This window comes from Elaeis guineensis, chromosome 8 (genome assembly GCF_000442705.2).
Source record: "Elaeis guineensis isolate ETL-2024a chromosome 8, EG11, whole genome shotgun sequence".
NCBI lineage: Eukaryota > Viridiplantae > Streptophyta > Magnoliopsida > Arecales > Arecaceae > Elaeis > Elaeis guineensis.
The window spans coordinates 11,544,614-11,561,227 of NC_026000.2; the positions used below are offsets into that span (position 1 = coordinate 11,544,614).

At 35.0% G+C, this 16,614-nt stretch overlaps 1 protein-coding gene and 2 pseudogenes across 1 annotated transcript; 1 reads left to right on the top strand and 2 right to left on the bottom strand.

Annotated features, from left to right (window-relative positions):
* Positions 1 to 3,717: 3,717 nt before the first annotated feature.
* LOC105050072 (protein EDS1B) lies at positions 3,718 to 11,359 on the top strand. Its single transcript, XM_010929933.4, has 3 exons — positions 3,718 to 4,311; positions 7,934 to 8,728; positions 10,363 to 11,359. The coding sequence occupies exons 1-3, from the start codon at positions 3,955 to 3,957 to the stop codon at positions 11,098 to 11,100; spliced, it is 1,890 nt and encodes a 629-aa protein (XP_010928235.1). The 5' UTR covers positions 3,718 to 3,954; the 3' UTR covers positions 11,101 to 11,359.
* Positions 11,360 to 13,083: 1,724 nt separating this feature from the next.
* Positions 13,084 to 14,155, bottom strand: LOC140859655 (uncharacterized; annotated as a pseudogene).
* Positions 14,156 to 14,404: 249 nt separating this feature from the next.
* Positions 14,405 to 15,635, bottom strand: LOC140859654 (uncharacterized; annotated as a pseudogene).
* Between the last annotated feature and the right edge of the window lie 979 nt (positions 15,636 to 16,614).

The following is a 16,614-nucleotide window of genomic DNA, read 5'->3' on the forward strand; positions in this document are numbered from 1 at the left end:
GGACATCTTCAACGACCGTTTCTCCCTTCCTTCCCTCCAGCCTCCATCTTCTCCCGATCTATCACCGGCTTCGATGGTGGTTCTTTATTCCGGGATCCAAGAACTCTTGCGCAAATTAATTACGCCAAGTCACATGCATGCCGGAAAACTCCCAATTGAGGCAAGGGGGGTTAGTGGTGTTGGAGCCAGGGGAGGAGAGGGGGGTTGGTGGCACCGGAGCTGAGGGAAAGAAGAGGAGGGGGTTTGGTAGTCGCACGGAGCTGAGTGCGATGGGGCAGGGCCATGGCCTAGGCCTCACGCGGCGGGGGCAGGGGGTGGGGGGGAGACAATGGGAGGAAAGGATGAGACCATCGTCACCAGAGCCGGTGTCGATATCGGAAAGCTCCCAAGTGAGGCAAGGGGGGTTGGTGGTGCCGGAGCCAGGGGAGGAAAAGGGAGGGGGTTTGGTGACGACGGAGCAGGGGGAGGGGAGGGGAGGGGGTTTGGCGGCATGGACAATGGGTGCAACGATAGTGGTGGGGCAAGCCGGTGGCCAGTGCGGTGCGAACGGCTGTGACCTGAGCCCCATGCAGTGGGGGCAGGGGGTGGGGGGAGGCGGCGGGAGGAAGGGATGGGGAGAGAAAAAAAAGAAAAAAAATTAGGGAGGGAGGAAAAAGAAAAAATATTATTATTTTATTATCAATAATGATTTAAATATTATTATTTTTTAAATAATATTAATTTTAAAATAATAATAATATTATTATTATTATTTTTAAAAATAATATTTTTATTATTAATTTAAAAATACTATTTGTATAATAACATATTATTTTTGAAAATTTATTTTAAAAAATTAATAATAAAATATTATTTTAAAAAATATATTATTTAAATAATAGTATTTTTAAAATAATAATAAAAATATTATTTTTCCAAAATATTATTTTAAAAAATAATATTTTTATTATTAATTTAAAAATACTATTTGTATGATAACATATTATTTTTAAAAATTTTATTTCAAAAAATTAATAATAAAATATTATTTTAAAAAAATTATTTCTAAAATAATATTAAAAATATTATTTTAAAATATTAATTTATTATTAATAATAATTCAAATAAAGATAATAAATTATTATTAATAATAAATATTATTTTAATTATTAATAAATTATTATTATTGATTATTAATAAAATATTATTATTTGATTAATAATAAAAAATATTTTAATAATAAATAAAATATTATTATTTTATTAATAATAATATATAAAAAGGATAATGTGTAAGTGGAAGATCCACGAACTTTTCTATCTCTCCCAATCCAATGGGAAGGGTTGTGGCGAAGGCACCATTGACGAGCAAAAGGCGGACAGTGGAACCGAGCCCACCCCCTTGCTCGAAGGCTATTAAATGCAGAGATTTGGCTTTCAAATCGATAGAGTACTATACTCTATTTGTGGATAATTTATCAGGTTTGATTTGATCCTGGTGGATCGATTCAAATCTCGAAACATATTATTTTTAAAAAATAATAAAAATATTATTTTTTAAAAAAATAAATTACTATTTTATTATTTTTAAAATTAAAAAATAATATGTTAGCTCGCATAGTTATGGTACATGCTTAGATATACTTGATTTGCCATTTGAGAGATTGTGATACACTTATGAATTGTATAGCCGTAGGATTGAAAATAGGTTAGGCATGGATTGGAGTATTGAAGTGTTGCCAACTTAGCTTCTCAAATGGGTTGAAAGAACACCTTTTCAATGCAACTATTTAATATGATACAATCAATATGTTTTATTTTCCTATATCCAACCCTGCACAACATGCAGGTCTTCGACTAAATTTTTTTTTTTTTTTTTTATAACAGATGGCAATTTCATCATTTTTTATTTCTGAAACAGTTTGAATAACTTCGTTACATTTTAAGGATATAAGTGTAGGTTTTAAAAATAATAGATGAAACTATAATAAATATAAATCTCAAAATAAATTTTATAATTTACTCTAAAAAATTATATCATAAAAGATAACCTGATTTTGCATCTCTTTTCCTTACCTCCATATGTTGCCCTCTATGTTTATATTTAGATTAGGGAGAAATGCTGAGATCAATATGTTGTAAAACCTCTATAAGTAGCATTCTTCGAAGATTTCATGATGGAATTCTAACATTCTTAATTGAATAATTAATAGGAGTTCTGATTTGGCCTTTTCTTTTGATATGGCAGCCTTATATAGTTTTACTAAGTTGCAATGTTTGTTGCATCGTCCCACTGCCAAAATGCTTGATGAGCCTTTCATATCGCTTGAATGTTCTATATATTAATATTCATCAATTTTTTGGTACGGATCAGATTTTTTTAACCTTGAAATGGTGTCATCTAATATGTATCGAACCAAGTTGCTTTTTTTAAAAAAATATATATATTATCATTTTTTATAAGTTGTGCGATCATTTTTTTAAAAACAATTATGCTGTCATACGAATATTAGCGTATGGTTCATATCTTTATTTTTTTACATAGTCTAGCCTTTATTTCTTTAGATAGTCTTTACACAGAGTCTGGTTGGATATATTCGTTTTTGAAAAAAGATAAAAATTAAAAAAATTATAGAACGAGTTTTAAACTGATTTTTTTAAAAAGAAAGTAGATAATCGTAAAGTGGAAGTAGCATCTATGTATTGACCTCAGGAACCACCAATCTGTCTCGACTCAGGCATGCTTTTCTTTCTCCATCTCTTATTCTTCAAGTTCTCACCATCTTTTCCCTCTTCTCTTATTCTTGGAATTGAGGTCATAAAGATTTAGTGAGATATTATTAAAAAATTCATACTATCAATTTTATGTTATTTTCTTTATATTTTATATAATCTCATTGCATAGTGCGGGTTCCACACTGGTCTACTTGGAGAATGAGGACTTGGTGGTCACGAATTGGATAGAAATTAAACTACTCCGGCTGTCCTAACTCGAGTCGCAACGATGCATCTTAAGCCACGTCCAATGAGACAAGTTGGATAGCAGCCTCTTCCAGTAATTATGGTCACAAGGTCGGCAATTGAAGCAAAATGTAAGTTTTTTAGATTTTAATTTGAGAAATTAGAAGAGACATTCTTTCAACTTTGATTGGGAGATGTATTGATTTTAAATTTTTAAAATTTTTAATTATATTTTAAAATTTAATTTTTCATTATCATATGTTGCAGTCATTCTATGTAATAAAAAAAATAAAATTTGAGATCTAATTAAAAAAATTTAAAATTTTGAGGCTAATGTATTTCTCATCTAATGTTGAAGAAACGTTGCTGCAATTTATTTTAATAGAGAAGTTGGATGGGAGGTTTTTTATCGTGGCTTTTTTTTTTTTTTATTACAGTTCATTGAGGTTTACTTGATGCTAGATTTCTTGCTTATGTAATGCTTTGGGACTTCTTGACTGAATAATTTGACGAAGTTGCTTTGATGCTTCACGGGCGCTGGACAGAAAACATGTGGCAAAAGGTGCATGCTAAATCAATCTTTCTCGCGAAAAGTACAACCCGAACCCCTTTACCAGCCAAAGTAAAAGAGATTAGGGTGGGTTCGGGTCGTATCTTTCTCAAAAAAATGTGACTTCCTTCCGCCTAACACGGCTCTTCAGGCACTCCAAACTCTCTCATTCATCGGCAAGCACGGCTCGCAAAGCGACGTTTGCGCGATCCATCGGTGGATTGGTGCGAAGAAAGGTGAATCATTCCTTCGCGCAAAAGATACAACCGCCCCCGGGTAAGTTGGCAGCCGCCGTTTCGACGGGTAGAGGGAGCGGACGGTCAAGTCCTCCATGGGCCCCACGGCGGAAAGAGTTTCTTCGCCACCTCCTTTCGCCTCTTCTTCCTCTAACAACGAAGTGAGAAGAAGCAAAAGGAGACGGAGGAGGAGGAGGAGGAGGAGCAGATCGAGAGAGCGAGAGAGGCGATGAAGCCGCGAAAGACTTCAGGGGAAGAGAGGATGGGGATGGGAAAGGAGGAGAGGGTCCTGATAGAGCTTTGCTGCTCTCTTTCCATGAGAGCCCACTCCTCCTCCTCCTCTGCTTCCCCCTTCCTTCTCCATTCCCTCCCCCACCCCTCCCCCGCCTCCATTTTCGCCTTCCCTGGTTCTTGGTCCGCCGAGGACTGGATTTCCGGGGACCGAGCTTCCTTCGGGGAGACGGAGGTCGATTCCTCCCTCTTCCCCTCTCTCAGGAGCGTCGGCAACGACGTAGCCGCCCTCGTCAACATGGCTTTCCTCCGTTCCTTCCAGAGACTCCTCGCCACTTCTAGGCTCCAATCAGAGGTAGTCCGTCGCCTTTCTTCCTTCGCTTTATTTAGAAGTTGTATGCAATCAATCTCGAAGTTTATGCAGAATGAAAAACTGGTTCTAGATTTTATTGATTATATGTTGGATTCTTGTTCTGGAATCATATTATCGTTATTGATCAGTGATGGAAACTAACAAAATAAAAAATATATATATAGAGAGAGAAAAAAAAAAAAAGACGAGTCTAATTGGTGCTTCTAGGTTTTCATTAACTATCAATTTTGAGCTTGCATGTTGCTATTCTGTTCGTACTTGCATGGATTTAGATGCATTTCGGTTAGCAATTTAAACTTGTCGATCATCTATCAAGATGCATGGTTTCATGCTAATATCGCAGTCTACGGTCAAGTCACATTCATTGTCCCTACACTGTACTTGAATTTGGAAGATATAAGATTTGTCAACAAATATAGGTTTTTGTAAGGTTTCCTCTCCTCGGTGCATCTAGATTAAGCTATCTAACTATGATGCAGTTTGCAAGAACAAATCATTTAGTTGGCTGCTCACGAGATTGCAAACTCCTACCAACTTATGTGGCCGTGTGAAGAACCAATCTTTGATACCAAAACTAATGTTGGAATAGGTTGATGTAGGCTATTTAAATTATCAAGGTCACACAAAATTGATTCTGACAGGCCTTAAATTTGAGTTGATTAATCCAAAAACCTAGGTATTCCAGTGAGTGGACAGCAGCAGTAAGAGGGAAAAACTCTATATGACTCAAGAAAAGTATAATGTTGAGGATTGAGAGAAAATTGTTAGCAAAAATAAGTGAAATTTAAGTGATATCTAAACTTAAAAAATTATAGTTCAAAATTTATGTGACGTAAGTGATGACTTAGAAATCTTAGAGGTGATGATGCTAATCCTAGCAAATGTAGGTAAAATTCAGATATAGTTCCAGGCTTTACGGTTTATATGGATGAAACCTAATAGGAGGGTTTGTTTGCATTACTAGACTCTCCACTAGCAAAAAGCTGAAGAATACTCATTTTCAGTCATAAGGAAGGGATCATCACCTTCTTGGATTTGAAATCCAGCACATGAAGGGAAAATGGGCAGGCTTTTTTAAGTTTGAGTTACTCATAGTAAATTTGTGATCATGATTACACATTTACATAATGACTTAAAATCAAACTTGACTATAAAAAAAAAAAATTCTTCCTAGTCAACCCAATTATTTAACCACGACTTTTGCAGCCCCTCATTGATTATATGATATATCAATTAGGACTACCACTGGGGCCGTCAAACAAGCGAACTGTTTAGGAGCATCTCTTTTCAGCTCACAACCTGGCTCTCCATGGCCTTGCTCAAATTGTAAATAAGCTGAGCTGGAGCTAGGATTTTAATCTCAAATGATAGATGATGATTTAACTCTCAGCCATTAGATCTTGACCTAATGACTATACAACACTATGCCTATCCTTCCTAATGGAACCACTAAACTGTCTCCTCTCTTGCTCCTCTCTATTTTGTTCTTCCATCACTCCCCACTACCCCACCCACAACAAAAAAGAAAAAAAGGAAAATCCTTCAGTCCACACTGATTTTTCTGCCTTCTGACAATATTCCAGTGATTCTACATGTCTCTCGCCCCCTCCGTCACCACCTCATCATCCACATTGAGCCTAGGGATGGCAATTTTTCCTGATCCGTCGGGTATCCGAGCTGAGTCGACCTGAATGGGGCAGGTTTTTTCCGATCTGATTAAAATCCGAGGCGGGTATGGGTTTTAGAAAAAATCCAAAGCGGATTTGAATCTGGTATGGATATTAGTATGCCCCACCCGAATCCGATGCGATAAGCCTTATATTAAATACTCAACACAAAGCCCAATGCATTGTCTAAGCTTACGTATTCGGCCGCTCCAAGCTTCCCACCCGATTGAGACTCCTGCAGGTAAGAAAACCCTAGCCATCATCTATTAGATTGATTTTTTTTTTCTTTTCTCTTCCTTTTTTCCTCCTTTTTGGAGTTCTGTGGAGCCTAGAGCACCCTAAGAGCTTGGAGGGGTTTCTTAGATTAGAGGGGAAGATCGGAGAGGTTTCTTAGATTTCGGTGGGGACTACCGGATTGGGGAGGGATTTTTGATTGGAAGGGAGGGATTTCGGGTATGCCTTAAAAAACCCGACCTAATCTCAAGCTCCGTTTTACCCGACTCAAGATGGGTATGGGGCAGGTATGGGTTTGGATTTTTTTTTGATAGAGTGGATATGGGTATTGGTTGATCTGACCCATACCCAACCTGTTGCCACCCCTAATTGAGCCTCTTCTCCAGATCTACCTCAGTGCTGCCTTTCCACTCATCAGCTGTCCTCCAATCTGGCCCCTTCCATACAGCTCTGTCTATCACCCTATTTTCCCTGCTGCTCCATCTTGACCCCTCCTGCCACTACCACTATAAAACCATTGAATTCTTTCATAACCTCATACAGTCAAGTAAACAAGCCTAATTGAGCTAAGCCCAAAATTAGCTTCAGCATAAGTACATTGAGCTTGAGCTTGGCCTAGCCAGCTTGTAACAATTTCAAGTACATTCTAGGTCACTCTAGAACAGCTCATGTTCATGCTAGCTGGCACATGACTGATTAAATAATCATATGTCAACTTTAATATTCACACGATGTATGACTTGTTGCTTTAAAATTTTGTTCCTGAGATTGATCTAATAATTGCAGCAAGCATAGGATTTTCAGTCCTTTTTTTGCTTGAGCCTGCTGAGCCTAATTAATTTTCCTGGGATTCTTGAATGATTTTTTCTAAGACCGCTTGACCAAAACACATGTTTTCCTCAATTGGTTGGCTGAAATTTGATCTTTTCAAAATTGAATGGCTGATATGTTGACTTGACATTCATCTTGACTGAATAATGTATTTTTCCTATATTTCTGACCTTTGAAAGATCCAAATTGTTCACATGTTTTGTTTGCCCCATTGTTCATTTGATTGAATTCTTTAGTTCCAAGATTCCTTCCAATCTAGAGAATTTTTATGCACTGTTACATGAACACTCAAAATATGCTGCTGTGTAAGTGCCTATGAGGTAGTGTTACACATTGCACGTTATTATGTTAAATAATGATACTCTGGACAATAAACATCTTGAGTCTAACCCAACATAAAAATTGACTGTGGAGAATGCAATACACTGCATCTCCAAAAAGAAGGAAAGGCCAGAGAATTTTATTCAAAATCATAATATGTCCTTTCTGCTCTCCAATCCTTTTTGTTCTGCTGTAGAAATGGTAACTGGTCCAATCCAGAGAACATCTTAACTAGGAATATTTTTTATGGATTGGATGCTTTTTCAATTCAGTTTCTGTGGGAAAAAAAGACGAGCAACGGGCTCCCAGTTATACTATAAGAAGCAATGAGTATATTTAAGCTAAATAATGTAGCCAGAGGGATTTTAAGACACAAATTTGATTAAATTAAGGATTTTGCTGCAGTTTTCATTCATACTGTAGTATTTTATTATGCTGAAATATCAAGCCTTTCTTTTCATCAATTTTGTTGTTGGACCTATATGATATATATAGATATATTTCCTTCTGTAAGACAACTAATTTGTAAACATGTGTATACTAATTTCCAGGTTCATAGAGCTATAGTTGAGAAAAAGAGGATAGTTTTCACTGGTCATTCATCAGGAGGTGCAATTGCGATCCTCGCTACTATCTGGTTACTAGAGCAGTGCTTCAAATTCGACAATAGCAGTCACGTTAGTCCTTTTTGTGTAACTTTTGGGTCTCCTCTTGTTGGAGACAATGTTTTCCACCATGCTCTTAAGCGAGAAAATTGGTCACACTGCTTCTTGCATTTTGTCATGACACTGGATATTGTTCCACGGATTCTGTTAACTCCTTTGTCATCCATCAAAGAAGAACTTCAAGCCATTCTGCATTTCTTATGCCCTAGATCATTATACTTCAGCCTTGAATCCATTGGGAATTCTCAGCTGGTGTCATTTTTCTATAGCACAGTATTAAAGAGTGCACTATCAATTTCCAGCTATAGGGCCTGTTTGTGCATGGGATGTACAAACCCATCTCTGGGAGCTTTAACTGCCTTCATCAAACTTACTCCTTATAGGCCCTTTGGAACTTACGTTTTTTGTACCAATAATGGGAGACTAGTCCATGTGAAGAATTCAGATGCTATTCTGCAATTGTTCTTTTACTGTCTTCAGTGGGTTCCTGGGCAAACTTTATCAGATTTTGCACATAAAAGCTTAAATGAGCATTTGCAGTACGAGTTAAAGCTAAAGCAATACCTAAATATGGAAAATGTAGTTCATTTGGATTGTTTGGAAGCACTCCAATTGTCCTTAAATAACGGGGATGATGATCAGATGCAAGTGGTCGGAACAGCATCAGATGATCTTGAATTGGTAAGTATCTTAGTTGCCTATCTGTTACTAAGATCTTGTTTCCTTCTTCTTTTTTTTTTTTTTTTTGTTTTGGATGTGCAAGGAACATAATTCCGATATGTGTATTATTTTGCATGTCAAAAGTTTTGGAGTAATATCAATGGAAATCACATGCACGCACACTGCCAGGATGATCCTCCAAGTTTATGGGAGGAAGAAACTATGAGATCAGAAAATATGATGAAGATATTGATGCAGTAGCATCAAAAATTCTGGTATTCTTAACTAGAGCATCTAAATTACTCAACGTGAACAAACATACAACAGAATTTTGCCTCACTACATCGGCTGTATATCTGACTCTCAACTTCTCCAACTCACTTTCCTATTGGGGAAAAAACCAACAAAGCAGCAAATATGACCATGAACCCATCAGATTAGGCTCAAATTTATGCCATTTGTCATTGTCTTGACTACATCTTCTGTCATTGAAAACATTATAAATCCCTTCTCATTTCTTCCATCTAGGTTCGTAGGCCTCACTTTCTCTTTCCTGACCCTTCAAAAGAAAATCCCAGCCCCTCTTCCTACCTATTCAGCTATACAAGCCTGTACCATCTTGGTTCTCTCTCCATCACTTAATCCATATCCAGTGTGATGTCCAATTGTCTTCAGTGGTTCTCAATCCTAAATTTATGCTTTATCATTCTACCACACGCCAGCTAATCATTTCTCATCTCCACAACAATAGTTTTACATGCTCAAGCTATCTTTTGCCCGAAAAGTTTAGAATGATGTGCATCTCATGATAATTTTTTGTTTCCATATATAGAAGATTGCTCAAGTTTCCTGCATCAGAATTTAGCACATTTTTGTGCTTAAAACCATCCATCTAATGTTTATGCCTCCTCCATCAATCACAATTCTTAATTTGGATTGACCACCACCTACTCAAATGCGGACAACTGTGATGTTCCAATTATGGGATGAGCAGCGTCTGTTGGATGTCCCAATGTTGCTCATTTCAAAGATTATTTTGACTCTTTTCGAGAACTCTTCCACCGATTATGCTAGCATTTTTGTATGCCCAAGGGCGAAGGAAAATGCATTTTATATGTTTCAGTTGTGACACACAAGTTCAACCCAAGTGTGTTATAATCTTCAGAAGCTCGAACTCATTATCCCCAGATCCAATAGTCAACTCTCCTAGCCTGTTGAGTTAGTGCACCATGGTACATGTGCAATAATGGTAAAAACATGGAAACGAACTGCCGCCATAGAGCACACCTATGTGATCCTGTCCCTTGTTCTGAGGCTGGATGGGCTTCATCAACAAAAACACGGCAAAAACATACAAACAAACAAGTATGCACTTCATGGATAGATTCCTTTGTTGCTACGGTTCCAACTGCAGTCATAGTGTATATCAATTGTGTACAGCAAAAGTATTACTGTGTTCTAGACCTGATCTTCTCCTAGCACGAGGTTGTTGGCATAATTGACATGTCAACAACAACTTTTTAAGGAGAAGATGAAATATTGAGAACCAATCATTGCATATTTTTCCCCCTCATCTTGATATTCTATTAGCAATTGTTCTGTATTTTTAAACTTGTTCCATAAGTTAGCTGACTCTGTTATTTTTGGCATTTCAGAGCAATGAAGCTATGTTGTGTCTTCATGCAGCAGAAGAGTGGGAGAAACAAAAACACCGGAATCAGGTCAAGATTGATGCCAACTATCACAAGATACACGAAGCCTTAAAATTCCTGGAAAACTATCGTGCAACATGTGAAATACGAGAGTTGAGTTACTATGACACCTTCAAATGTCAAACAGACGTTGAAGATTTCAATGCTAATGTTAGGAGACTTGAAGTAGCAGGGCTTTGGGATGAGATTGTTGAGATGTTAAGAAGGTATGAACTTCCTGACGGCTTTGAGTGTCAAAAAGAGTGGGTGGATCTGGGTACAAGATATCGTCATTTGGTTGAGCCTCTGGACATTGCCAACTACTACAGGCACTCTAAGAATGAAGATACAGGATCTTACTTGGTAAAGGGTAGGCCCAAACGTTACATATACGCCCAGAGGTGGCTCGAGCATGTCCAAAAAATGACTGCAGGGTCTAGCTTGGAATCATGTTTCTGGGCAATGGTTGAAGAGCTTTGTGTTAATAGCTGTAATAACAAGCCGTTTGAGGAGGCAAGGGAGAGGATATTAGAACTGGAGAACAAGGCATTGGGATGGTTCACTTCTGGGAAGCTGGGGACAGATGTATTACTTGGTAATTCCACCTTTGTCAGGTGGTGGAAGACTCTTCCAAAACAGCACAGGTTGGAGTCCTGTATTGCAACATTCATAGATGGGGACGAAAATTTGCCAATGAGATAATAAACAGTGTTTAGTAAAGTCTCTGCTAATTGCCAGCAGGTAAATTTCATGCAGCAGACCAGCTTTTAGTTTACTGCTAATGATATATGCTAAATGTACTGTATTTGCCTACTGTAAACGGGGTGAGGCATGTTAGCAATGAATTACTCTTACCTTACCATCCTTTCACTCGAATGACCAAGATTTTACATTTATGTATGAGGCTTTGATGTTGTATAGATCTTTCACCACAATCCATTGTAGGTATCTATCACTGGTATGGAGAGAACGTGTTTGGTTCAGAGCTTTTTTTTGGTAATAGTTCAGAGCTTTAACTTGGTATATGAGAGATGGAAAATCAACAGGTTTGGCCGTATCCTTTCCACCAGCAAAAAAAAAAAAAAAATTCATTATCAAGACGGCCCTCTACTGATGGAGGTCAAGTTCCTGTCTCTACTGTTGTCGGTTTTTCTTCTTCATTTCTCGTGCCTTTTTAAGCGGATACCGATTTATGCAATCCATGTAATGTTATTGAAGACTCGTTTAGTTTGCAGAAAGAATTTTTTTTTTCAGAAAGTTAATTTCTGAAAACTTATTTTTCAAGAAGTTACTTTGTAGGAATATAATTTTGACATGTTTAGTTGGCTATAGAAAATTATTTATTTCATAGTGGTTTATATTTGGTTGAACATCCATCTTCATGATAAAACTATATAAAATACCTATTATACCTTTAATACATATAAGATCATATATTTTTATTTTCAAACTATATATAAATAATAATATTATATTTATATTCATATAAATATAATATTAATATATTATAATATTAATATAATAATAATTTATTACATTGATATAATACTAATATATGTATTAATATTATATTTATATAATACTAATATCTTAATATTATAAAAATAGATATAATATATTAAATATCATATTATATTAATATGAATATATATATATATGCTATATTAATATTAATAAAAATATTAAATTAGTATAAATATTAAAATAATATTAATATATTATAAATATTATATTATTTATATTAATATAAATATTAGAATAATATTTATATAAAATTATATTAATATTTATAAGTATAATATTTAAATAGTATTTTTGAGAATTTATACGCTCCACAATCATATATTTGTAAAATTATCATCATCATTATTATTTTTAATTTATAATAATTGATCTTGTATACTATGCATAGATTTCTAATCTAACTACTTGTTTAAATACAATCGTGATATTTATCTCAAAAAAATCAATCTTTTCATCTTATTTTACACAATCTTTTCATCTTATTAATCTAACCACTGATTGATATGCATGTCAGTATGTAAATGATCAAAATGCTTTTTTATTGCAAAAGTCCAATATATCAAATTGTTGCTGTTTTATTATTTTGTTCAGTGTACCAATAGCTATACTAAGATATGTTAGTTTCAAGTTGATTGTCATTTGGTTTGTCTAGGCCTGATGAGATAATAGATAAACATAAACAAACTTTCTAGACAAAAAATTTACCGACACCAACCAAAAATTTTAACATTTGAAACAAAAGTCTAAGAGACATTAAGTCTATAATGATCTGCCACATCCAAATACCAATGCTACTTTCAAGTAAGGCCGTGAGTTTTTGGTAAAATTTGACTATTTTAACAAAACCTATCCATACAAAACCTATCCATTTCAGCTAAAATAGATCAATTTCGGCCAAGAGCCTAAGAAAGATCCATCTTAATTAAATAAAATAGATCATTTTATTGTAATAATTATTATCGATATAAATAACCATCCAAATCTATAAAAGTAACCAGGTTGCATCATGTGAAATAAGAAACAAAAATTAGCATCCAAAACATAAACTTATAGTTGATCCAAAAGCAATGTTTACATACATTGTTATCAATAAGGCCTACACCAAAAAGATACCCAATATATAATATTCAAAACAGATACACAAGGCCTATAATAATTTAGCTATATTCCACTTTGAAAGTCAGACAAGCAAAGGGTTAGAACATATGCCCATCTATAATTCTCTGGAAGACTGAAAAAATAATCAATCTCCAGTGGATCCATGGCAATTTTTTTACCCATCCTAAGAATCTCAGCTTGAGAAAGATCCTGCACCTTCATCACTTCGGATATCACTGCCATTCTTCTATCTATAGCCTTAGACTCATGTTTAAAATATGAAACCAATTTGCCAATATGATCTCTAGTAGTTGCTATCAAGTTTCTTACCTTAGTCATCTCATATATAAGCTCTCTTACTACCTCAATTGTCTCATGTCTAGCTTTCTTAGTTTTGGTTAGCCGACTTGGACCTACAGCTTCAGTATTAGCAGTCATTTGTAGAGTATGCATCATAAAATTTTGACTAGCATAATTGCTTTCCTCTTCTTGCCTCTCATGAATAGGTAGTGGTGTGTATAGAAACTGTTGCTCCTCAATCTTTATTTCTTCAACAGCATCTGTAGGTGCTTCAACTCCCATTTCGATAGCACGATCTCTTCCAAAGACATTAGTTAGGTCCTCAAAGTAAGAAAAAGGCTTGTTCCTCGTACCGTGTGTATTTGGATGATCTTGCATTAAAAAGGGGGGCGGGGGAGGGGGGGCAACATAGTAAGTAAGAAAAGTTTTCAAATAAAATATGAACAATTTTATAATGCCAATTTACCTTAACCCATTCCTTGAAGGTATCCTCTGCTTAAGTCATGCACTTGTTGATGTCATCCCAACCAAATCCACTATAGTTAGGTCCCAACATATCTATGATAGCATTTTACTGCTTCTTCAAAAGTTTGACCTGAGAGTCAATATGGGGTGTTGCTTTCAACCCACACCCAGGAAGCTTATCTTCCATCAACCTTTCTAATTGTTGCAAATATCCACTCCTAAAAGTTTCATTATCGACTCTCCAATTTTCTTGAGTTACCAACTCAACCAATGACTCAACTAGCTTGGCATTCTCCGCAGAACCCCATTTTCTTATACACTTTGTCCTCTTATTTTCCGTTGATATTTCTTTTGCCATTGACATGCTCATATCTACATTCACAATCTCATATGTTATAATTATATAATGACAATTTACCATATTAAGTTGTATTACATGAATAAGTATAAAAAAGCTATTAAATAAGGATTTGACATAACATAGGATTATAACATAACACAACAAGCATTATAACATAGCAAGAAAAATATTAAAAAGGGATGATAACATGACATATAATGTTCATACAAAGTTTAAGAGCTCTAAATGTTAAATACAACAATGATGATAATTGTTTCTTCAAATTTTATTTTGTTGCCACTCAACAAACATTTGGGTTGCAAGATTAGCCCTGAATATATTCCAAGATGCAGATGACTCAATATGCTCAATATATGCACCATGCTCATATGAGAAATTGCCATGAGACCGCTCCTCTTCATTGTACATAATCTCAATAGGATCTACAAGCATCTCTCTTCTAATATAGCTGTACAGCAGGCAACATACAGAAATGATCCTATACATTGGCTTAATAGGATACCAAGTATGGCTCCTTAAAATTGTCCATCTTAGCTTTAGTAGGTCGAAACATCTCTCAATCACATTCCTAGCCTTTGGATGCCTCATATTATAGAACTTCTCAAGTGCAGTGGGTTGATGACCTTGTCTCCACTCATTGAGATGATATCTTTAACTTCTAAATAGAGTTAAGAAACCCTCAGAATTTGTGTATCCAACATCACATGGGTAGTAATAACCTACTTATTCAAAAACAAGCAAAAAAGTAAAGTGAGGAAAAATTATCAATCCCAATCATGCAAGAAAAGTGTAGTAGTAATAAAGGACTTAAAATTATCTTGTGAAATTTTTAATACATTTCTACGAGAAATGGCATCCCTGAGGATCTTATTATCATGTGCTGACCCCTCCCATCCAGGTAAGATATAAATAAATTGCATATCCTATGAGCACACACCAAGTATATTTGTAGAAATCTCATTCTTTCTCGATCGATATCTAGGTTTATCTTTTTCTGAAACTCATACTTTAATATGAGTATCATCCAATGCATCTAGACAATTCTACAGAACAAATACAAATATAACAGTGAGTATTTAATAATTTAATAAATAAAAATAGTACCTTTAATTTAAACTATAATATATATTAACTCACCTTGAACCACTTTCATTTCTCATCATGTTCCTATGACAAACTCAGACTTCTTTAGCAAATGTGTATGAAATCTCAAAATAACATTCAGGGCAGCATTAAAATACCTACTTACTATTTCACTCGATCTATGAAAGTACAATTGCATAACTCTATTTTTCGAGTGATAGCTTAGGGTATGAAGGAATATCGCAACCATCTTTTCCACTTGAATATTTTTATTTTTCCCCAATTTGCCAATCGATTTAAGCATTTCATAAAGTTTTCAAAATATCCTCCTATCCATTCTAAGTTGATCGATACAAACTTGATCACTCTCCATTATCATAAGTCCGAGAGTAGCTATTCTATTCATCACCCCCTCGTCAGGTGTTCTATCAAAAATATACACCACTTCTCTAGGAATTCTAATATTCACCTGTACCAAAGTTTCAAGAATCATAACCTTCATTAGTATTATCATCAACATCATCTCCGTATATATCACCAAAATGCTAATTACCATCTTCTTTTTTTTAGACATAGATAAACAAGCCATAACTGCCATGAGCAAATAACAGATAATCATGGGACAATCATAGGATAAATCAAAATAATAAATATTTTAAAAATATTTTTTAAATATAATTCATTAATAAGTGAGACTCATCATATTAAGTAGCTAAAAATATATGGCTAAGAGATCTTAATAGCAAATATTTTAGAGATCATAATTTTTATGTTTCTTCAATATAAATTAAAAAAAAAAAAGATAAATCAGAGCCTTTAAAAGGATCGATGTGACAAACCAGAGCCCTTGAAACCTTTGTTAACAGGAGGAATACGGACAAACCAGAGACCTTAAAGAAGATCGACGTGATAACAGGAGGAATAAATATAAAAAAAATAAGCTTCATACTTGAGTTCATGGTGGTTAATAGGATAAAATATTTTTTAATTCTAAATATTAACAGAAGTATATGCATTCACATGACTTGATAAATAATTATTTAAATTATATTATTAAATTATATAGGCATTCGTATACATCAAAATGGGAACAACCATTTGTCAAATGCTTTTTAAACTAATCAAACAGACGAGATATGCTAAAAAAAAAAAAGATCAGATAGCAAAACAAAAAATACTTCCACCATATGAACACTCCCGGTTCAACTTGAGAGGCATGAAATCAAAAAAAAAAAAATAATAGAAAAATAGAAGAAGGGAGAAGAAGACTTACTTGAGAGCTAGATTGGGTGAAGATGCCGTCCTCTCTTGAAAACTTTCATAGGATTTTTGCAAGAAGAAGAAAATAAAAATCTTGGCATATATCATTATTCAATTTCATCTAA